This window comes from Gymnoscopelus braueri (genome assembly GCF_963280865.1).
Source record: "Gymnoscopelus braueri genome assembly, chromosome: 14".
Lineage (NCBI taxonomy): Eukaryota > Metazoa > Chordata > Actinopteri > Myctophiformes > Myctophidae > Gymnoscopelus > Gymnoscopelus braueri.
In genome coordinates this window covers 15,501,348-15,524,236 of record NC_137619.1, presented here as the reverse complement: position 1 = coordinate 15,524,236, position 22,889 = coordinate 15,501,348, and the positions used below count along the sequence as shown (strand labels likewise).

General features: G+C 42.5%; 2 protein-coding genes across 6 annotated transcripts in view; both read left to right on the top strand.

The window, feature by feature from the left end:
* cul9 (cullin 9) overlaps positions 1–15,327 on the top strand; it is a 60,357-nt gene extending 45,030 nt beyond the window's left edge. For 3 of the 4 annotated variants that reach the window (XM_080449051.1, XM_080449052.1, XM_080449050.1), the window contains 12 exons: positions 1,075–1,304; positions 4,776–5,214; positions 6,381–6,521; positions 7,749–7,913; positions 8,322–8,485; positions 9,124–9,217; positions 10,244–10,318; positions 10,874–10,984; positions 11,162–11,279; positions 11,796–11,929; positions 12,330–12,421; positions 13,966–15,327. In XM_080449051.1, the coding sequence (XP_080305177.1) occupies positions 1,075–1,304; positions 4,776–5,214; positions 6,381–6,521; positions 7,749–7,913; positions 8,322–8,485; positions 9,124–9,217; positions 10,244–10,318; positions 10,874–10,984; positions 11,162–11,279; positions 11,796–11,929; positions 12,330–12,421; positions 13,966–14,182 (1,980 nt within the window). In that variant the 3' untranslated portion in view covers positions 14,183–15,327. Of the gene's footprint in view, positions 1–1,074; positions 1,305–4,775; positions 5,215–6,380; positions 6,522–7,748; positions 7,914–8,321; positions 8,486–9,123; positions 9,218–10,243; positions 10,319–10,873; positions 10,985–11,161; positions 11,280–11,795; positions 11,930–12,329; positions 12,422–12,892; positions 13,002–13,965 lie in introns of all 4 variants that reach the window. The other variant, XM_080449053.1, reaches the window with a different exon arrangement.
* Positions 15,328–18,299: 2,972 nt separating this feature from the next.
* LOC308100141 (uncharacterized protein) overlaps positions 18,300–22,889 on the top strand; it is a 31,995-nt gene continuing 27,405 nt past the window's right edge. For both annotated transcript variants that reach the window (XM_080449055.1, XM_080449054.1), the window contains exons 1-5: positions 18,300–18,740; positions 20,287–20,816; positions 21,632–21,679; positions 21,862–22,061; positions 22,516–22,558. In XM_080449055.1, the coding sequence (XP_080305181.1) occupies positions 18,605–18,740; positions 20,287–20,816; positions 21,632–21,679; positions 21,862–22,061; positions 22,516–22,558 (957 nt within the window). In that variant the 5' untranslated portion in view covers positions 18,300–18,604. The remainder of the gene's footprint in view (positions 18,741–20,286; positions 20,817–21,631; positions 21,680–21,861; positions 22,062–22,515; positions 22,559–22,889) is intronic.

Below are 22,889 nucleotides of genomic sequence, written 5' to 3'. Positions count from 1 at the left end.
GATCCCCCAGAAGAAAAGATTTGTGTTAAAAAATGCTAAATTATTTAAAAAAAAAATAGCAGATGTATGTTCATCTATTTTTAAATAAATAAAACACATTTTGCTGGGGACCCCCTGGAACCCCTCCAAGGATCCCTGGGGTTCACTTTGAGAATCACTGCTATAGTTGACCCGTTGTAATTTACAAGGAAACCGAAAAGTACGTAATAAAAAATTACGTACACAGATGGAAAAGTCAGAGCTGAATTTGACGTTTAAATCTGGAAATAATGCATAAACTATCAACTTCATTTGGTCCTCCATTATTATATCACATGACTCGTGGATTGAAGTTCTCAGTCGATGACTGATTTCAGTCATTTGGATTCCATTTGAGTCTTCTATGGAAGCATGTTGCGCAGTGGAAATAGGCTATTACTACATACTTCTCTCCATGATATCATGTAAATTAAAGCATAACCATCACCACCAGTGGCGGAGCGTCCGGGGAGGCCCGGGCCGTCAGATAATAAATCGGTAAAATCAGGCAAAAATAAGAACTAAACAACATAACCCTAACCTAACCCTGCCCTAACCCTAAAACCGAAATAAAGTGACAAAAAGCCACCCAAAAAGTGACCGAATCCGCCGAAAACCCTCAAAAAACCCCTGCGCGCGCGTGCATGCGCAGGGGGGGGCCTGATCACTGTGCTGTGCCTCCCGGCCCGGCTTTGAGTTGTTCCGCCACTGATCACCACCTAGAATATTGTCTCGACTCCTATTGCCTCATCAATTACTGATAGATCCAGAATTCCACGACACAAGCCATGATGGACAATGCACATGTGAAACAAAACGAGGGCTCCCCCATCTCTGACGTACGCAGGGCGTTGAGTGAAGCAAAACGAGCGCTCCCTGTTTTTTTTCCACTTCTCCCTTGGTCATCCAATGCATTGGTTAGCACAGTCACAAAAAAACAAATGTGCTAAAACTTCAATAATGCAGGAACCTCCTACTTTTGACAACTCCTCAAAAATGAGATCACATGCTGTTTGGTAGGTTCTCACACTGACTCGGCCTCTTCTCTCTCTCCAGGTGTTAGAGTCGTGTCAGAAGCACGAGGCTCCGGTGCGTTTCTCCTGCAGCACCGCCGACGTCCTGTCCTGCATCACGCACGTCATCAACCGCGGCTACGCCCAGCGCAACGAGGACAGCCCCCACATCCTGCAGTACCTGCCTGAGGACCCGTCCACGCCGCAGAAGGGCCAGGCCCAGATCTCCTTCTCCAGGCTGGACGAGACGACGGAGAGCAAGGCAGACATCAGGTCCAACTTCTACCCCTTTCCAGAAACAGGATATATAATATGATAGTGTTTAACCATAAGAACAAAAATAAACGATGTATCCCTGCACTATAATCTGTGTTGGTTTGAGTGTTGTCCTTGAGAATGAAAATATGCACATCGCTGGGTAGATGCAAGTGGTGGCCAGGTGTTGGATAAAATAGTTTATATATATATATATATATATATATATATATATATATATATATGGACACTGGAATTTAGGCTCCATCGTTTGTTAGCGACATTTTGGGCAAAACTGGTGTCCCTTTGGTAGCTGCTTTTGAAGAGTAACTCTGACAATTACATCATCTTCAGGTCATCAAGATCAGTGGATCAGTGGTTTTCAGTGATTTTTGGGGGGTGTCCCCAGATGGCAGTAAATTGACAATTTAAGGACTTAACCATTACTGTATCAAAAGTAATCAACAAACTATAGATCTGCTATGTTCACTATTTATCTGTGGAACCGAGTCAAAACAAAATGTAATTCCTCCTCAACTACTGCAATTCCAAGTGCTTGTCAGGATGGGGGGTCCCCAGTTCAAATAAGATCATTTTGGGGGGTCGCGGCCTGAAAAGGTTGAGAGCCACTGATCAAGATGACCTGAGAAAGATGTATCTGACATGGAAACATGGTAATTCCTGCCTTGCACGCTGCTCTATCAAAGAAAAGGCTCCAATTGTCCGAGTTGCTCCAGTGCTTTCTTCTGACCTGCTATGTGTCTTGCTGCAATGATGCATTGGACCAGCCTGATTTTGGCTTGAGGCTTCTCCCTTTAACCTCCCTTTAAACCTGTATCCCAAGGTTTGGATCTGATGCACCAAATGGGTACCACCAGCTGATGCTGCTCATCGTGACCATCTGAGCAGCCATCAGCTGGGTGAAGCGGATTTTTTCCCCCCGCTTCATTTCCCCTTCTGCTGGCTGCAGAAAAACTAACCTAACACTCCATTCAAGTGAATAAGGTTTTGGCCGAACTTTACACTTGATTTTATTACCTTAGTAAATATTTGTATAAATACTTTGTTTTCAATCGCTAGTTTAAACACTTTGTGTTTTCAATCGCTAGTTTAAACTATTTTTCTCAATTATCATGATATGCGTTTAATAAATTATGGTCCCATTAATTTGAAAATTAATGAAAAAGTAGGGTATATTTTTATGGCTTCTACTGGTTCTACTGAGTGAAGACCCGCCCTCGCTGCCCTTCCAGCCAACAGCATTCGTTTCCGGTTGCTTTTCGATACCGGAAGTTCCAAGATGGTGGATTTGAATTCGCCAAAAAAATTGCTTCAAAACGGAACTGTGGAAACCAATGGGGCTCCCTTCGTCCATATTTTTTTGACAGTCTATGGTCGACAGAAAGCATTTTTGACCATGCATTTCTATGGTAAAGATGAGCTGAAAACACTTATCTTCCCGAAGCTAGCGTTGTTTTGGTGGAGCACCCTGGGCACCTTCAGGAGAAAATTGTTTTTTGGAGAGGAGACGTCAACGGCACTTTTTCATCCGACTGAGCAAAATAGAGGAAGAGGCGGCACTATCAGTAAACTGCCATCCAACTTTCGTCCCCTCCTCTTCGCTCCATGCCCTTTCTGAAGGACATTATTTTAACATTCAAAGTGTGGACACAGATCTTAAGACTGTTCTAATAGAGCTTTTACTTTTGGTTTTCTAGTTTTCCTGCCAACAGAACTCTGGGTCCCTAATGACCAGGGTTGTGAACCAGTGTTTTAAAATCAATTATATCTTGACCTGAGTTGGCAATGTACTTGGTCCACTCCTTTTTTCCCTCTCTACACCAAATCTCTGCACCAACAAATAGCTTTTCTACAAGGTAACATGTACAGTAGATAAGCTATTTTCTGCAAATGTTGCCCCCCAAGAATGGAGATGCTACTGTAGGTTTCAAAACAGCTAACCTGTTTACGTATGTATTGATCAGTGTTGCCATGTCCAATTATTGTAACCGACTTTGGGCTTATTTTTCAAGTCGCTTGTAAATATTGGTCGATTTTTTGGGCTTGTTTCTAAAGTGTAGTTGCTTATTTGGGGCTTGCTTCCTAATGTTGTTTAAACCAGTGGTTCTCAAACATGTTCATGTCAAGGACCCCCAAATTAATATGTATTTGTCCACGGACATCCATCCATCCATCTTCAACCACTTCGCGGAGGCAACAGTTTCATCAGAGAGCTCCAGACCTCCCTTTCCTGATCAACATTAGCCACTTCCTCCTGTGGGATCCAGAGGCGTTCCCAGGCCAGTGTGGAGATGTAATCCCCCGCATCTGGTCCTTGGTCGGCCAGGGGTCCTTCCAGTGGGACGTGCAGCGAGGACCTCCCTAGGGAGACGCTCGGGAGGCATCCGTACTAGATGCCCGAACCACCTAAGCTGGCTCCTTTCTTTGTCCGCGGACACCCATCTGAAAATATTTTGCGCCAGGGGACCCCCATACAAGATTTGTGGTGTTAAAATATTGAAAGAAATATTCTAGATCGTTTCCAAGATTGTTTGAAAATAGCAGATCTACAAGTTCACAACGCGTCACATCATAATGTGTTGTGAGCTTGCAGATCTGCTATTTTCAAATAGCCGATGTATATTGGGTTAAAGTGCTCATGTGGCCTATATAGTCGCTTCTTTTGGGCTTTTTTTCATAGAACTGTTTGCCTTATTTCTCTCGTAAAATCTGGCAACACTGGTATTGGAGATGTCCGATAATATTGCCCCCCCCCCGGCTCCGATATTATCGGCCGATATTAACATAAAAATGTTATATCGGAAAATATATGTATCGGTTTTTATTTATTAGTTCAACTGCTGTAGGCTTCAGCATTTCAGAATGTTTACATTTGGAAAGCCTTGCTGCATTTCTGAATGCATCCAGTGGGGCATCACAATAAATTAGGCATAATGTATTAATTCCACGACAGCAGATATGTGATGTTACCTAGTTTTGGTGAAAAAAGCCTGCATATATCAGAATCGATGTCAACTAAAAAAAATAGCTGGACAATATTGGAAAACCGTATATCGGCAAAAAAGCCAATATCGGACATCTCTTACTGGTTTGCATGGACTAAGTTCTCAGTCGCCACGACTGATTTCAGTCATTTGGATTCTATAGAATCCAGCAGCATGTCTTCTATGGAAGCATGTTGCGCAGCGAAAACAGTCGATCTACAAGCTCTCAATGCGTCGCGGACTCATTGAGAGCATGTCGATTTTTTTTTTAGATTAGAGCATTTGAAGTGGTCAGACTATCAATATGTTCCATAAAGCATCTTCCAGACAAATAGTCTCGGATATTCCATATAAAAGCAAAGGTTAAAGCCTCAATCTGTGATTTCTTCACATTAGGAGTTGGTCATACAAACATTTTCCGGTCGTGAGATTTCATTTTTGCTTTGTGTATGTATGGATCCTAACGGTCCGTATCTATTTCCAGCCTGATGGACTCTGACACCGGCCGGCGCTCCTTGGACGAGCAGGGCGTGCTGGAGGCGGTCCACTTCTCCCTGGGCCGCACGCTGTCCCAGGAGGAGGTGCGCCAGCTGATGCGTCGCACGGTGCAGCAGGTGTCGGGCACCCTGAGCCTGGACGGGGACCGGGCGCAGCACTTGCTGGTGCACTGCCGCTGGAGCGTGGACCTGCTGGTGCAGCGCTACACGGACGACCCCGACGCGCTGGCCACGGCCGCCGGGCTGAAGAACCCCGCCACCGGACCCTCGTCCTCTGGCTCCAACTCCTCCTCCGACCCCGCTGACCCCCAGTCACCTCCCTCCACCTGCCCCGTCTGTCTGGTGGCACGCAGCGAGGAGGAGGAGGAGGAGGAGGAAGAGGAGGAGACGGCTCCCACTCTCTGCTGCATGCACTACTGCTGCAAGGTAAGAGGCACGCAAGCATAGTGTGTTGCAGTGATTTGAGGTGATGATTTTGTATTTCTTGAGTTCATGTGGCGTGATGCGTATTATGTACGTTATTGGACCACATTGGAAATAAGTGTTTCATTACACTTTTGTGTGTCTGTGACAGACATGCCCTGCTGTATGCACTACTTTTGTAAGGTAGACGGACAGACAAACAGGACAGATTTTAATTATTTTGTTGTGAAGCGTGACCCATAGTTTGGACCGCACTTATTCCAGAACAAGGTTTTCTCTTTTCATTCATCTAATTGTCTTTGTATCCTGCACTGGTGCTAACATTTATATGCATTATTAGCCTATCTTGAGCGCGCACACGCATATATCTATACATCACAAATATTTGTATTCACAACAGACGTTTTCACATAAGAATTTGACGTGGCGGGCTGATGTGATCTGTTGAGCCAAGCTTAACAAAATTACAAAAATTCAGTGTGTGTGTGTATGTGTGTACACATTACGACTACTATTACTTGTGAGGACCAAATGTCCCACAAGTATAATAGAATATATATGAGCGAGAAATGGACATTGTGAGGACCATTTTCCTGGTCCTCACAAGACTAAGGTTACAAAAATACTTTTAGGGGTAAAGGTCATTTCAGACGGGAAGCGGCCGACGTGCTCATGTAATACATTTTCAATGAGAGGTGGGTGATTATTTGGGACGTGCGGAGAAGTTGAGGGGCGGTGAGGCAGGCCGGCGCGGTCCCATGAAATTCTCGCGCTCGTTTATGCACACGCGCGCGGGCGGCAAGAGCTGGATTGTGGTGAGCTTTTCTTTTCCCTGCACCGTGCAGGAGGACAACCACAATGATCGCGGGGCGATCCCCGCTGATCTGAGCGGTAACGCCCGCGTGGACCACTTCCCGTCTGTAACGACCATTAGTTATACCTGATTCACACTTAATTGCACGCTTGTGTCGTGCACCAAAAAGTTGCAGATCTACAAGTTCACAACGCGTAGCAGCACGACACCTTGTGAGCTTGTAGATCTCTGCAATTTTTAGGCTTATGGTTAAAAATGGCCAATTTTTTTTTTATGACATTCATAAAATTGCAGTCCTCAAATGTTGATGTTCTCACAAGGATAGTAATACAAACCTGTGTGTGTGTGTGTGTAGTCGTGTTGGCAGAAGTACCTGACAGCTCGGATAGAGCAGAACTTGCTGATGAACTGTGACTGTCCAATCACGTACTGCCGAGCCCAGCCCACCTCCCAGTTCTACTATTCTATACTCACTGACAAGGACACCATCGCCAAGGTAACCACACAAACAAACACACCATCACCACGGTAACCACATACACACTAGGGATGCACAAACCAGGCCAAAATCAAATTCTAATTTTCAACTGCTCCGGCGAAGATAATTTTGAATGTTCTGACGATATCTAATATATGACATGATATCGTCACTGTCGGGCAGAAACCTATTATCTCCATATTTTAACTTTTTGTTTCTTCGTAAATAAACGCCCTTAATTACACTACAGCATCCCCAAAAGCATCAAAAGAAGCAGATCTGCAAGCGCAAAACACGGTGCGAAGCGACACGTTTTGAGGACGGGTATCCACCCAACAGAGACGATATGATTTAAATTTATTATCAGTTTTCACTTGAATTGTCTTGCAACACAGCAGCCCCATATTATGCAACACATGATAATACACACAGTTGACTGGACAAAGAAGAAATAAAATGCATACATAAAAAACATGAAAACTGGAACAGTGATGTCCTTCTTTGTTCTAATGGCCCTTCACCAGGTTGTAAATTTAGCCTCAAAATCGACTGATGAACAAAGGACTTCTGTAGTCTGACCTTATTGAATCTCGGGACATTATATCTCATTTTTGATGGTAGCAACTTATGTTCTAATGTAATACCTCCTGAAAATGTAACAGTTCTCATAACTTAACTTGGTTGGATGGCACAGGGGTAAAGTACCTGCCCACCACATTGAATAATACTATGGTTCGATTCCAGGGGTTTACTTCGATAAATCTGAAATGGCACAACCACCACATGGAAAGGTTTTTGTTATTTGTCCAAATAAAATATTCATTCTCCATTTTACTCGCAACTAAATATACAAATTAATTAGCAAATGTGTCCATTGAGACATTACAGACCAAAGCATTGTTCCTACCTAATCTGCTGTATATAGAAGATACTGTGAAGTTGTTTACATAAAGTTAGGTGGCAGCTACTGAAGAAATGCTGTTGGTGTATATAATATACCAAGATAATTTTGCTCTTTTTTTGCACTCTTTCTTTTTAAAATATTTTTATGGTTTTATTACTATTATTATTGTTATTATTATTACCTATTTCCTTGTCTGAAGGAAGCCGAACAAAAATAAGTTTGACTCTTGTGTACCTGTACACAAGATGTAACAGTAAAGCACCACCTTGAACCTTGTTTTTCACACCTTATACTCTTTGTTTCTCTCTTTCTCCTCTTTTCTTTTCTCTGCTCCGTTGCAGTATGAGAACTCGTTGCTGCGTGGCTACGTGGAGTGTTGCTCCAACCTGACGTGGTGCACCAACCCTCAGGGCTGTGATCAGATCCTGTGTAAGGAGAACCTGGGCAGCATGGGAACCTGCTCCAAATGCTGCTGGGCCTCCTGCTTCAGCTGCAACTTCCCCGAGGTCTGCATAGTTCAGTGGTTCTCAAACCTTTCTCTCAGAGTTACAGACCTGTAAGCGTTCATTTGGATCCTGAGGGTCGTTGCACCCGACTTTCAGAACCACTGCTGTAATGAGATCAGAACCCGTTTCACTTTACTGTACTAGGGGTGCAACAATTAATCAAACTAATCGATTTAACAGATTATAAAACATAATTTATGATTGATTATTTAATGAAATAATCGATGAATAATCAGTCCCTATTTTGGGCATAACATTATAGGTGAAAAGTAAATAGTGAAAATAGCTGATATACATAGCTTTCAACGCTTCACAATGTGATGCATTGTGAGCTTGTAGATCAGCTATTTTCTCTATTTTTGTGCGACACTGTTGTGACTGTGCTGTTGGTTCTGTCCCCCCTTGCAGGCCCACTACCCAGCCAGCTGCAGCCACATGTCCCAGTGGCTGGACGACGGAGGCTTCTATGAAGGCATGAGTGCAGAAGCTCAGAGCAAACATCTGGCCAAGCTCATCTCCAAACGCTGTCCCAGCTGCCAGGCCCAGATCGAGAAGAACGAGGGATGCCTGCAGTACGTCTACACGCACGCACGCACGCACACGCACACATACATATCGCTGCTGTCGAGCAGAAACCTCTTATCTCCATATTCTAACTTATTGCGTTTTTTTCATAAATTAATACCCTACTTGATGTTGGACATCACTAGTAGTTTGGGTGGCACAATTACAATACAATGTTACTTTATTATCAGCTCTCACTGAAATGTGTATACATGACTCAGCAGCCATGTATACAACACATAATAAACACATTAGACATAACACACAGAAACAAACAAATCACATACATAAAAACATGAAGACAAGAGCAATGTCCACCGAAAGACTCTAAATTAAGTCTCAATCGACTGATGGACAAGGACTTCTTCAGTCTGACCTTATTGTATTTTGGAACGCCGTATCTCCTTCCTGAAGGCAGCAACCTATATTATATTACCCTTTCAAAACATTGGGATAATTGGGGCTAAAATGATACAGTATCACACCTGATCGTGTTTTGTGGAATTGTGTCCACGACTACTGTATATTGTATTAATTGTAGTCAAATAAAAAAACGAACTGATGTTTTTAATTTACCTTTCCAATTCTCTCTCTCTCTCTCTCGCTTACTCACTCTCACTCTCACTCTCTCTCACTCTCACACCAGTATGACCTGTGCCAAGTGTAACCATGGTTTCTGCTGGCGGTGTCTTAAACCTTGGAAACCAACTCACAAAGACTACTACAACTGTTCAGCCATGGTGGGTACACACACTGCAGACCCCAACTTCTAAATCAGTAGTTCTAGTTTTAGTGCCAAGGACCCCCAAATTGATATGTAATTGGCCGTGGACCCCCCATCTGAAAATGTTTTGTGCCAGGGATCCCCAGAAGAGAAGATTTGTGTTAAAAAAAAGAATCTTTCAAGATTTTTCAAAGATAGCAGATATACAAGCTCACAGCGAGCTTTTACATCTGCTATTTTTGAGAACCACTGTTCTAAATCCTATGAGTTATCTGAAAAACGTATGTTGCTATATAGGTAATATCTAAAATGAAACGGATGCTTTCCTGGTTTTAATGGGTTAAACACCTAGTTTTCTGATTAATATTTTCTGGAACAGGGCCCCCTTGAAAATCTCGAAAGCGTTTGCGGACCACCCATCAGAACACTTAACACGGCAGCCATTTAACATTAAGTGGTTGGATGTGTGGGCCGTGAGAATGCTTAATTTAATGATCAATCAATCGATCCAGGATGGAACAATGAACAACTAACGTAGTATACTTTAAGTTCCCATCCTATTTATCGGTATTACAATGAATATTTAAAAGAAAAAAAAGTTTTTGTATTAAACCAGCACTATTTTACCATTGAGCGAATAGAGCCGGCCTGCTTGCTCAGGGGATAAATTGAATTTTGATCTTCAGGTCAAAGTTCGTGTCAGATCCTGTGTCTAGGTGAGACATGACCTTTGACACGATCTGAATGTCTTGATAGAAGGGAGGCAAAATGCAACGACCCTAATTGTATTGTTATATTGTATTACATACTCTAGTCTATACAGATTGGACATTTTATTCATTAAATACAGTTACATAGTGCCACTTTAATAATTAATATATTATCAATGAAATCAGTTTTACCAATTATTTGGGGACCCACGTGCAATATCCTCATGGCCCACAGGTTGGGAATCACTGATATTTATTGATATACTATTTTGTATTATATAACAGAGACAACGTTGGTAGAAGCTCTACTAATGTGTTTGTTTGTCTATTAGGTGAGCAAAGCAGCTCGACAAGAGAAGAAGTTTCAGGATTACAATGAGAGATGTACCTTCCACAACCAGGCCAAGGTACTGTTGCGCACACACACACACACACACACACACACACACACACACACACACACACACGCACGGTTAATTTTTACCTGTACTATTATGTCTGGTACAATCTGGGAACCCATTCGGGTTGTTTTTGCCTCTAGGTGCACCACCTCCTTTTTAGTGTAGAAAAATATTTGACTCCTTCCCTTTCTTAGTCAACATCCTCCCGGGTGCTTCTGTGTTTATTCCTATTAACAACAACACTACTCGTTAAGGGCAGTGGTGCTGACAGATTCTGCTGTCAGCATAATCTGTCTTCAGAGATTATGTCTGGTGTAACAGAGTTAATTGTTACCTGTAATATTATGTCTGGTGTAACAGAGTTAATTGTTACCTGTAATATTATGTCTGGTGTAACAGAGTTAATTGTTACCTGTAATATTATGTCTGGTGTAACAGAGTTAATTGTTACCTGTCACACTATGTCTGCCTGGTGTAACAGGATCTAACAGAGTTCATTGTTACCTGAACCTTAATATTATGTCTGTTGTAACAGAGTTAATTGTTGCCTGTGTGTTGCAGGACTTTGCCATCAACCTGGAGAATAAAGTGTCATCCATTAATGAAGCTCTGCAGATGAAGTCTTTGACCTTTGTCATCGATGGCTGTAAAGTCCTGGCTCAGGCACGAAAGGTAACACACACACACACACACACACACACACACACACACACACACACACACACACACACACACACACACACACCCACACCCACACCCACACCCACACACACACTCGTGAAAATAGCAAATTATTTTTTGTGCATGCTCTCAATATTACTAACTGTATTGTGTTATGATGTACTGTAGGTGCTGGCCTACTCCTGTGTGTATAGTTACTACAACCAGGACACAGAGAAGATGGACGTGATGGAGCAACAGGTGGAGGCGTTGGACCTCCATGCCAACGCCCTGCAGATCCTACTGGGTGAGAGACAGTCTGTCTGTGTCCCTTTTATATGCCCATAAATAATTCAAAAATAGCAGATCGACAAGCTCGAAACGGATACTTTTGTGTGACGCTGTAGTGTAGTATGATCAAGTAGGGTTGTAGGGTTAGGGTTACAGACCCATAAATGTCCATTTGGTTCCTAACTATCATTCATTCAACTGGGGACCCCCTCAAGGACCCCTGAGGACCCCGGACTCCAAATTGAGAACCAGCGTTATAAACTGTTATTTAGATATCATGCTATTTAGACACTAGGTTCATTGTTTACCTTGTACCCTATAGTTTCAATGTACACAGATTATGTTGATAGTATATTGTTTTTAGACTGATGCTATACAGTAGGTTCTTGGTTTACCTGTGATCCTAGTTCACAGAGGCACTACACTGTCTCTCTGCATTTGATGTGTGTGTTTACCTAGCTTATTGTAAGTCTCCCTGGATAAAGAGCGTCCTTTTGTAAATTGTAAGTGGTGTTTTGTTGTGTTCCTCCAGAGGAGACTCTGCTGAAGTGCACTGACCTGGCCTCCTGTGTCCGTCTGCTGAAACCAGAACATCTCAACACGGGCCAGGAGCTCATACGACGCATCCAGGAACGCCTGCTGGCGATCCTGCAACACTCCACTCAGGTAACACTACTACAGTCCTACAACACTCCACTCAGGTAACAACACTACCATAACTACAGTCCTACAGCACTCCACTCAGGTAACAATAGTACCGTAACTACAGTCCTACAGCACTCCACTCAGGTAACAACTCTACAGAGAGACAGAGTGAGTGAGTGAGTGAAATTTGATTTGGAAACGGTGACCCTTATGCTGTTATTTGGCCATGCTTTCTGGGGCCATTTTATGGTTAAATCAATTATTATTGTAAAAGAATATTGTATAATAATAGGGGGGGGGGGGTTGGCAAGACATGAGCTCCGGCACCTAATTATTTACAAATGAAGCACTGGTCCTAGTTGTGAGGTTTCCTTCTTTTTATGCCTCCTATACAGTATATGTTCTCTGTCTTTGACCTCAGGACTTCCGGGTCGGCTGCCAGTCCAAACCAGGTCCAGAAACGGAGTCTGCCCAGGGCTCCAACATCTCCAATAAGACAGACGCCAATAAAAAGTCAGTATGTCTTTAAGTCAGTATATCTGTAAGACGGTAATGTATTTATTAGACAGCAGCACTGAGCAGACAATGAACACAGTAAATATTAACTTGAATAACATTTTCTAGAATAACATATATTCTATAAAATTGCGAGGGTGCTGATCATAAATGCTGTTGTCAATGAGCCACATGGCATTGACATGCCCAAAATAGGGACGCATGGTTGAAAGTTGTTAAACTGGCACAATCATCTCAATTGAATAAATGTCCAAGTTACTTTTCAGGGCTCAAATAAAAAAATAGCAAAAATAGCAGATCAACAAGCGATAGCAGATCTACTATTTTTGATACTTTTGTGTGACGCTGTAGTATGATCAAGTAGGGAATTAATTTGCAAAAACAACAACTATGGAGATAAGAGGTTTCTTTCTGCCCGACAGCAACAATATATTTTCTTATGAATATTTTTCCCCCCTTTCGATATAGACACACGGCCGCCAAATTCACGCCCACAATTGAGACAGCGCACCCACTCGAGGTCCTGGAGAACGATGTACTGCAGCTGTCAATGCAATCCATATGAGAGGATATGAGAGTTAGCCAACTTTTAAAATGATCCTACATGAACTGGAGACGATATAGAGTTGAATAAAAATGTTTCCAAATGTATAGAGTGTCTTTATCAACATATCTTCTTGTTTTCTCAATATTTGATGTGTTAAACATTTAATTTGCCACTTGAATGGGTTACCCATAATGTTAACACAGCAGAGGGGAGACGGCAGATAGACAAGTAGTCGCATTTCAGTGACATCACTGTCTTTACGAGCGCCGAGGGCCGACTTTGATGAGGGGAATTCTTCTCATCCCAATCCCGACTAACTTTGTTCATGTCTATATTTTGAACATCTCATAGGCTTATATTAATTTTCTACCTACCGAGGAGCTCAAAAATGTAAACGTGTGGGTTTATCGTTGTTGTATTAACTTGCCTAAATGTAGTTGGGGAAATAACCCAGCTAAATGGAGGAGTGACATATCCCGACATTATCAACTACTTAGTGAATTCTCCAGGTTAGTATTAATATACAATTAGTCTTGCTAGATGCTGTTTGGATAATTGTCCAAAATAAATAGCCTATAATAACAATACATGAGATGAGACACAAACGTATCTGGGCATTGAAAACCTCAAGGGATGGGTCTGTGATGTATATACCATGCGACCACCTAAACTTTAGATTTCAGATGCTAGCACCTGCTTTTGACACACTGATGGAGTATATTATAGTATATTGTGGGTTGTATATTGAGATGGCAGATATGTCACATTAAAAAGGACAAATCAAACAAATAGGACACTTTATTAGAACACAAAAAAGATCGCTACAGCCTCAGTAGTCAACCAGTGAAATTACTGTATTTTACGATGCCTCTCATAGGGATTGCATTGACAGCTGCCATCGACATCGTTCTCCCGGACCTCGAGTGGGTGCGCAGTAGCTAAATCTGGCAGACTAGGGTCCACCACTGATGAGTTGTGGTGATGTTCTCCTCAGGGCCAAGTCGGCCTCGGACTCGGACGACTCGGACAACAACAACCGCGAGGGCGGGGAGGAGGACGCCGAGGAGGAGGAGGAGGACGACGAGTACGACGAAGAGTACGTCCCCGAGTGGCACGAGGACTACGACGAGGACGACATCGACGAGGACGACTTCTTTTCCGAGGACGACGAGTCGGAGAACCTGGAGAGAGACTTCAGCCCCTTCGACTGACTGAGCCAACGAACGCAAAACACTCCGGACGACAGAAACCGAACCGCGAGCGGAGCTTACGGATAGCGGTCGAAAAAAATGGCGATTCACTGTTCAGACATAACCCTAGCTACCAGAACATTCTGGAAAGAAATTGACGATCTACACGCTCACATTACATTACATAGCTTGTAGATCGGCTATTTTCGTTGGAGATGTTTTCTTTTTTTTTGTAGAGGTGGAAAAGAGGAGAGAGCCTACTATAGACCCCTGGAGGACTCCGTCAACTAAGGGTTTTATTAAGCGGTTAAGAGGGTTGGATAATAAACCTGTGGAGGGTCTGTAACGATTATTAGAAGATCAGATTTTTTGTTTGTTTGTTTGTTTAATTCAGAGATAATTTAAAAGAATGAAGGGGTTATGTTAAAGTTTATGACCTCAACTGTTATGGACATCATATATTATGTTTGATATCAAAGAATAAAGAAAAATGAAAGACATAAATAGGAAATTAAGTGGTGATTAGTTTCTCTCTCCTGACCTTTAACCATTCAAAATGGCTGCACTCGTGACGTCACTGTCTCATGTTGACTCTAAAAATAGTCATAACAGTAGGGTTTCTGTTTAGTTTTTCATATTTCTTCTGAAGCTGGGGATTTTTAGCCTTCCCGGTCGCGGAATTCACATTTCCATGTGTCTTCTGCAGAAGACACACGACCGGGATGGTTTACCCCTCGCCTGGTTTACCAGGCGAGGGGATTTTTGGACGGAGATGGGGGGAGAGTACCTTTTTAGGGGATTGTGTTTGAGATGTTTGTTGGGGAACAAAAAGGCCTTTATGTTGGGTTTGATACCAGTTCTAATGCTGCTGTTTTATGTTTGGTAATTTTTATTTACCCACGCAAATGAATCAATAATTAAGAAGGGATTATTCAGTCCATCGAGAGACATTCTGCTAGGCCTAAATGTATGTATGTATGTTATATACTGTTAAATTGAGTTGGCACAATTTAAGAATCTTTGTTTTCATCACAAGTTTTGCCTTGATTTATTTCTGAAGATTAAAAGATTGCCTTCATTTGAGAATAAAATGATGAGAGAGATCACACTTGGGACACTTGTGTTCCTTGCTAACTTCGTGTTTAGGTTTAAGGTTTATTTGTAAAGATATATAACATTAGCTCTACCAGAAGGCTTTATGGGTTCAGTTACCTACATCTGAAAAGGTGATGCTCTGTTGAACTAATGGACGTAAATATGCTAAGCTGATGTCCGGGTTATGTCCTGAAGAGGAGCGAGCGATCTCACACAAACTGACACATGGACTCTCAGCCTCTTGAATTCCTGCAATACTGTCAGTGAAAACTGAAAGCGACACCGTCATGCGATGTGGAGTATAAAGCCTGATTTATACTTTGTAGCGTGCCAAAAAAAATTAAGATCTACAAGCTCACATGAGTCACAGCGCGATGGGTTGCGAGCTTGCAGATCTGCTATTTTCACAGACGACCCTAGGCACGCAATTCATTATAAATCGGGCTTAAATGAGGCTTAAAGTGTCATGGCTCACTGTTGCATTATTTGCTAAGCAAAATCAAAAAACAAAAAAAAATGTTACATGCACTTGTTTGTTTTGTCGTCCTCCTAAAAGACGTTCTCGTTTGTTTTTGGACAAGTTTAATGTATGAACACGATGTTCTGTACAATGTTAAGGCGTTTAAAAAGATATCTGGTTTCCCAGTGTCCGTTAAGCTGTAATTTGAGAGATCCTATATTCTTATTGTTCATGTTCCAAAATGTTCTATCTTTCAGAGTTCGTTGTGCGAAGTTGTGCGACTTCAGCAGGCAAACTAAATAAAAGCTGTTTTTTTCTGCTGCCATGCAGGCCGAATTATGCTTGTATTGAATGTATTTAATTTAAACTACATTTACATTTATTTTAAATCCATTAGCCAATTGTGAAGCTAATCAGCAAGTTAACTCCAGAATAAGGATGAGACTTGAGGGTCGTTCACACAAACAATAACTATACATCAATCACAACTGTGTTTGTTACGGTTGTGGTGTTGACAATGCCATCCACTTGAGTTAGAATTATTATAAAACATATATCTTTATAGTTATTATATAGTGCTTGGTGTGAATGGCCCTTTAGGCCAGTGGTTCTCAAACTTTTTAATTTCAAAGACCCCATAACTCGTGTCCATTTGTTTCCATTTGCACACTCAGAGTTACAGACCTGTTTCAAGGAACCCTGAGGGTCCCTGGACCCCACCTTGAGAACCACTGCTTTAGGCTATATGTTCACACTGGAAGCCCAAATCAGATTTTTCAATCTGAATCCAGATTTGGAATCAGACTGGTTTTGTTTGAACAGCAACAAAAACCCACATGCCGAAACTGATTTTTGTTAATCAGATTTGAACCACATTGCTAGGTGGTTTGAAATGCGATTCAAATCTGATTTCTAAAGATGTGTCTAAGTTTACTTTGGATACTTAGACACTGAAGGCTGATTTATAATTTTGTTATACAACAGTGTTGCTCACAGAAAATAGCCAATCCACTGCTGTGAGCATGTAGATCTGCTATGATCGGCAAGCAACCAGATCAAAGTGTAGGGATAAATGTACTGTATAAAGTGTTTCCCTGTCAGGGCCTTTGCAGTCTATTGCCATCTGTTAAAAAGGCATCTCATGGCATCCAGGATTGTTGATAACAGGTTGTCATGATTACCCAATATTTCTAATCAGAGTATAGTAGGCCAGTCTAGAGCGGTGTACTCCATATTTAGGCAAGACTGATGTCATATTTGATACCCCTCCAGTCTTGTGTCAACAAGTAAAGTCATCTTTAGATTAATAATAAATGGTTTGTGAAACGGATTTTAGTATAAAGTGCTCCCAACTCAACAGAAGGTGGCGATAATGCCACAATGCGTGCCAACTGCATCTGCCATAAAACTCAAAAAAGAGGGAAGTGACAAAAAGGAGTGGAATATTTGAAGGAGTATAATGTCACAGAAGGTTGTATAGTTTTTCCCTCCCACTTTATTCAATATAAATTATTATCATCATTATTACTATTAAGCAGTATCATTAATAATTAGTAGTATTAGTATTATATTTGCTAAAGGAACAATTCACCCATTTCCAACCTTATCACTAATGCTCATTATAAGATGGTACGCTTCCTAACCCAGGAGATTTTGTTTTTGTTGCATTCCTGAGCAAATAATCCAATATTTGACTAATTGAAGATAATTGACCAATCTTAACAAGAGCAAAATCATATTTAGAACACAGTGTAAACACAACAGTGATTACACTGTGAGAGTTGTTTTGTATTATTCTATATTGTTTTTTCTTGGTCTCCATTGGCTTCCATTGGGGTCCTGTGTATTCAATTCATCGAAACATTAAAGTAATTTTACTTTTGGTACTTTAAGTATATTTTGATGCCAACATGCACTTTTGTACCTTTACTCAAGTAACATTTTGAACACCTTTTACTTGTAGCAGAGAATTTTTATATTGTGGTATTGCTACTTTTTAAGTAAATATCTGAGTATTTCTTCCACCACTGAGTAATTGATAGGGGGGGGAAAGTCATTTATTGGGGATCAACTATTCCTTCAATAATGTGAGTGAACAGTATCAGTCTATGGAAGTATTGGATTGGGACATACTCATCAGTGTTGCCATGTCAGCTTAATATAAGCGAGTTTGGGCTTCTTTTCTGTTAAGCTGCTTGTAAATATTGCTGGTTGCGTTTTTTTGGGCTTGTTTTTTCTAAAGCTTATTTAGGCTTGCTTCCACTTTTTTTTTTATTATTCTTTAAACCAGTGGTTCTCAAATATTTTCATGAAAATGTTTTGTGTCAGGGAGCACTTGTGTTGTTAGAATGTTTCAATTCCCCCCCCCCCCAAATATTCCACATTTTATTGCAAGAGTTTTTGAAAATAATGGATCTACAAGCTCACAACACCTCGCATCGCGACGCGTTGTGAGCTTGTAGATCGGGCGGCCTATAGTTCCATATTTTGGGCTTGTTTCCAAGACCTGGCTACTTGTTTCCCTCACTAAACCTGGCAACTCTACAGGAAGTATCCTGTGTTTCCATGCTATGTCCACACACACACAGCCTAGTCTAGTCTGTGCAGAAAGAACCAACTACAAGCTGAACATACATATCATTGTAAATTCCTCAAATAAAGCTAGGTTTTGGCTTACTGTTTTTCTACACGTCGGATTATCTGTCGGGGGAAAAAAATAAGACAGCTTGAAATCTAGCCAGCCTGCTGTTTATTTATTTAGCTAGCCGGCTAGCTTGCTGCTGCTGTGTTCTACAGGCAAAGTCAATGGTGGTGAGGTGAGGTAACTAGCTGGTGCTGAAGCTAACGTTTAGCCGTGCTGCTGCTGCTCCAGTGTTGTGGTTGTGGTGATGTTCCGAGGCGGAGGACCACCGTGGGGCGGCGAGGGGCCGCCGCCGCCTTTCTGGGACGCGCCGCCGCCCGGGGATTGGGGGCCGAGGGGCCCTCCGCCTCCGGACTGGGGGGGCCCAAGAGGACCAGGTCCAGGTAGGGATGAGAACGTGGCGTCAGCACAACAGCAGTATCTGATTGATTGAATACTTTATTTAGAAAGACATGGGTAACAGTACATGGAAGTACAAATTCACAACACAAGGTCCTCTAAACTGGATCGCTCATAAAAGCACTTGGCTTATTTAAAATGAGATCCCCCGTGCACTCAAATCATGATGACATTTAAGAAGACGTACAAATATACACTACTATGCTGAACGTCATACAATCAGCTTACAGGTTACTGGTATGAAAAACAAGAAATGTGTACAATAGACAGTTTTAGGGGGAGGGGGGCATATCTGACCTGTCTGTGTGGAAAGACTGGTTTCTGTTTAGCCCTGATACATGACTGTCATACACTGGTGGAGAAAGTACTCACATTTTTTGCTTAAGCAAAAGTATCAATAAATACTGCAGTGCAAAAAATAGCAGATCTGGCCATTTTCAAATGGCCGAAATGTATATAGGACTGAAGTGGTTAATGTATGTTTTGTGATTAATAATCTAAATCTGCAAAGTAACTAGAAGCTAAAGTTGTCAAATAATTGTAGTGGAGTAAAAGTATATTATTTGCCTCTGAGATGTAGTGGAGTAGAAGTAAAACAATTTAAAATAGGAAATACTCCATTAAAGTAAAAAATCCTCAAAAGTGTATTCAAGTACATTACTTGAGTAAATGTACCATGTTACTTTACACCACTGCTGTCATGTTGTATGATGATGACTGTCTTGGATCCATGGCTAGGTTTCTACTATTCAGTGCACTGACTGACCCTGTCTAGACTCAGAGCAGGGGTCTTCAACGTTTTTCAGGACCCCTTAGCTGAGAGAGAGAGAGAGAGAGATGAAGCAAGGACCCCCCCACTACATATTGTATAAAATTGTTTTTGTTTGTTGACTTATCTTTTCGGATTCATGACATTAATATGTATTTTCAGACGACTTAAACCCTCAATACTAAGTAAACTTAACCGTTGGCTCTGTGCTTGGTCTGCTCTTTTTTCCCTCTACACCAAATCTCACAACGCCTTGCAGTGTGAGGCGTAGTGAGCTTGTAGATCTGCTATTTTTGGCTAATGTTCCCCTCAGAATAGGGATGCTAGGGTTCAAGTGGTTGATGCAAAAAAAAGAGTTGCAATCACAAAAATATTTGGAGACCCCCCTGTAGTAACTCTTGAGGACCCTCTTGGGGTCCTGGACCCCCTGTTGAAGACCACTGCTCTAGAGCCTATACCTACTGTATGCTGTAATTTTGATAGTGTAAAGAAGGAGACAGGCGTTGCCATGAATACGGTCACCAGATGTCCAGGTTTGGCTGGGAATCTGGGAGGGATTGTCCCTGTTATCCCGACAAATATCTCTCTAAAACATGAAAACATCCTGGTTTTCAACATTCACTACCAAACTATCCCAATTTTCACCACAATTAAAACACCACTTGCTTACGTCAGTAAAAATACAAAACAATCCGGAAATGGTTGTGGATTATCTGTGTTGACTGATTGTGGTTCTTGATTCCCATCCCTACCTCCTCCAGGTTGGATGCCTCCTCCCGGTGACTGGGGCCCTGACGGGCCGCCTCCCCCTCCTCGTGGCTGGGGACCAGATGACCCGTGGGGCCCCCCGGGGCCCGGTGGTTGGGGACCGGGGCGGCCGCCGACGCCTCCGGGCGGCTGGGGGCCAGGCTACGACTACGGCCCCCCAGGTCCGGACTCGTACTACGGTCCCTCCGGTCCTCCTCCTCCGGATCCGTACTACAGTGGTCCTCCTGCGCCTCCTCCATATATAGAACCTCCACCGGCGCTCCCTCCGCCTGCCCCCGTATCGGTCCCGCCCCCGGGGTTTGTCCCCCCGCCTTGCGGACCACCACCGGGGATGCCGCCCCCGGGGATACCACCCCCAGCGGTGCCACCGCCGGGGTTACCACCTCTGGGTATGCCTCCTCCGGTGGTACCGCTAGGGATGCCCCCACCGGTGGTGGCGCCGCCAGTGTCCTACGCCTCATACCCCCCGCCGGTGGATACCAACGGATTCCCAGCGTTCCCCCCTCCTGGCTGGACGGCAGAGGTAAAGGAAGATGGTGTTTTGTTATTCCTCTAAAGGCTGACTTCCTGTTGGGTTTAGACACCAAGAGTCTTCTTGACAAATGTCTTGTGCGTGCCAAATTTGGTACATTACAATTTAAATTTGGGCATTTAGCTGAGTGACTTACAAGTGCGAGATCAGAATTAGTACTGTAAGCATGAACTCTAGTCAATGAACAACAAGGTACGGATCGTGTACATACATAGTCACATAAGTTGAGTGCAGAGAGAACAATGGAGTGCCTCAAAGAAACTAGCATACCAGTTAAGCAATGAACTTAGCATCTGTCTAAACTCTAAATAACATGCTACAGCAGAAACATTGGGGGTGAGTCTGCAGTTCTGACTGGACTGTGGAGTTTATCCACAGTTTGGGAGCCAGGAGGGAGAGGAGTCTAGGACGTGTGGAGAGTTGTCCAGGGTGTTTTAGAGAAGGCTTGTTCAGCATTCCTACGTTAGCTGATCTAAGTGAGCGGGAAGGGTTGTAGGGTTGGATCAGATTCTGAAGTTATATGGGGGTGACATGCTTTTGGCTGCCTTGTAGGCAAACATCAGTGTTTTGTACTCGGTGTGGCCAGCAGCCGGAAGCCAAGGAAGGGAGCGGGAAACGCTTTTTTGACAACTTTTCCAAGTTGTCACCTACATGTCCAAATTAGGGACACCACTTGAAAGTGGTTAAAAGTCAGGAGACATTGGCTGCGTAATTGCCGATACCAGTGTTATGAAAATATGTTTGCCAAATCATAATATTGGTCGGGCTCTACTCATGGGAAAAAAACATTCTTCTTGACATTACAGAGCTCAACTGAGATGATGGTCAACCCTCCACCTGATCAGCCAGAATGGGTGAGTACGGTCTGCTTTGATGGTCACAACGTAAATGTTCGGAAACGTTAAGGAAAGAACAGGTTGAAGTGTTTCAGTTGATGCCCTGTGTCCTGTTTTATGAGTGAGTGTCTGCTTTCTGGACTGGATGGCAATGCACACTAACCACACATACATGTGATTCATGGCCTTTTGTTTTGCAGATCAAAGCGTTGATCTCGGCTCCCGACAAGGAGAAAGACAAGCAGATGGACAGTGCGCTCTTCCCTCCTGCGTTTCCGATGGAAATTCTTCGCTCCTATCAAGCTCCTATCAAGCCACCCCCTGCGGTGTCTCCACCTGCTGAACCAGAGAAAAAGCCGGCCAAGCCCCTCGGCCTGCTGAGGAAAATGACCTTTGAAAAGTAAACTATTTTCTCCTGTGTGGTTTCATACAATCTGTACATGATGTGAAGTTAACAGTGTTGTGACTCCAACGACTGGGTGCTTTGGGGGTTGTTGGAGTTGACCCTTTTTGACCAGAATTAGCGTGTATTTGCAGCTTTTTTTTTTTTACCCATTAAAACTGGGAAAGCATCTGTGTCATTTTAGATTTTTGCGTTGGCTATTCAAAAATAGCAGATATACAAGCTTGTGGCACAAAGTGACGGGCTGTCTGCTAAAGTCTGCATTTTTTTTTACATTTTTTAAAAATCTTGAAAGTGTAAGAACTACTGGTTTAGAAGGCATTTGTAGAATCGGCCTCAGGTCTTAATGGGTTAAACACTTGAACCCTCAACTAAGTTAGTATATACTTGTTGAGCGGGGTCATGTTAATGTAACTGAACTAAAGTGTTGTTTAATTCCTGTGTGCTACAGACCCCCGCCAGGCAGATCCACTGGAATTATCTCCTTCATTGGGGTGAGTACAATTTAAAACCGTATACTATAACTGTATACTTTCACCATACAAGCTCACAACACAAGATCCACATGATTCAGTTTTTTCTATTTTCGTTTTAAATTTTTGATAATTCTCACCTCTAATGACATGACCACAACAGAGACAACAGGTTGAAAGTGGTTATGTGTTAATTGGGCCTTGGGACTACCCAATATATTGCAAATATATGTAAACGATCGGAAAACAAATTTGCCTCATTATTCACTTCACGGTGGGTTTTGTACTTTTAGGTGGCGTCTATACTTGATAAACTATTAATTAGTTAACTGAGACTGGCTCTGTACTTGGT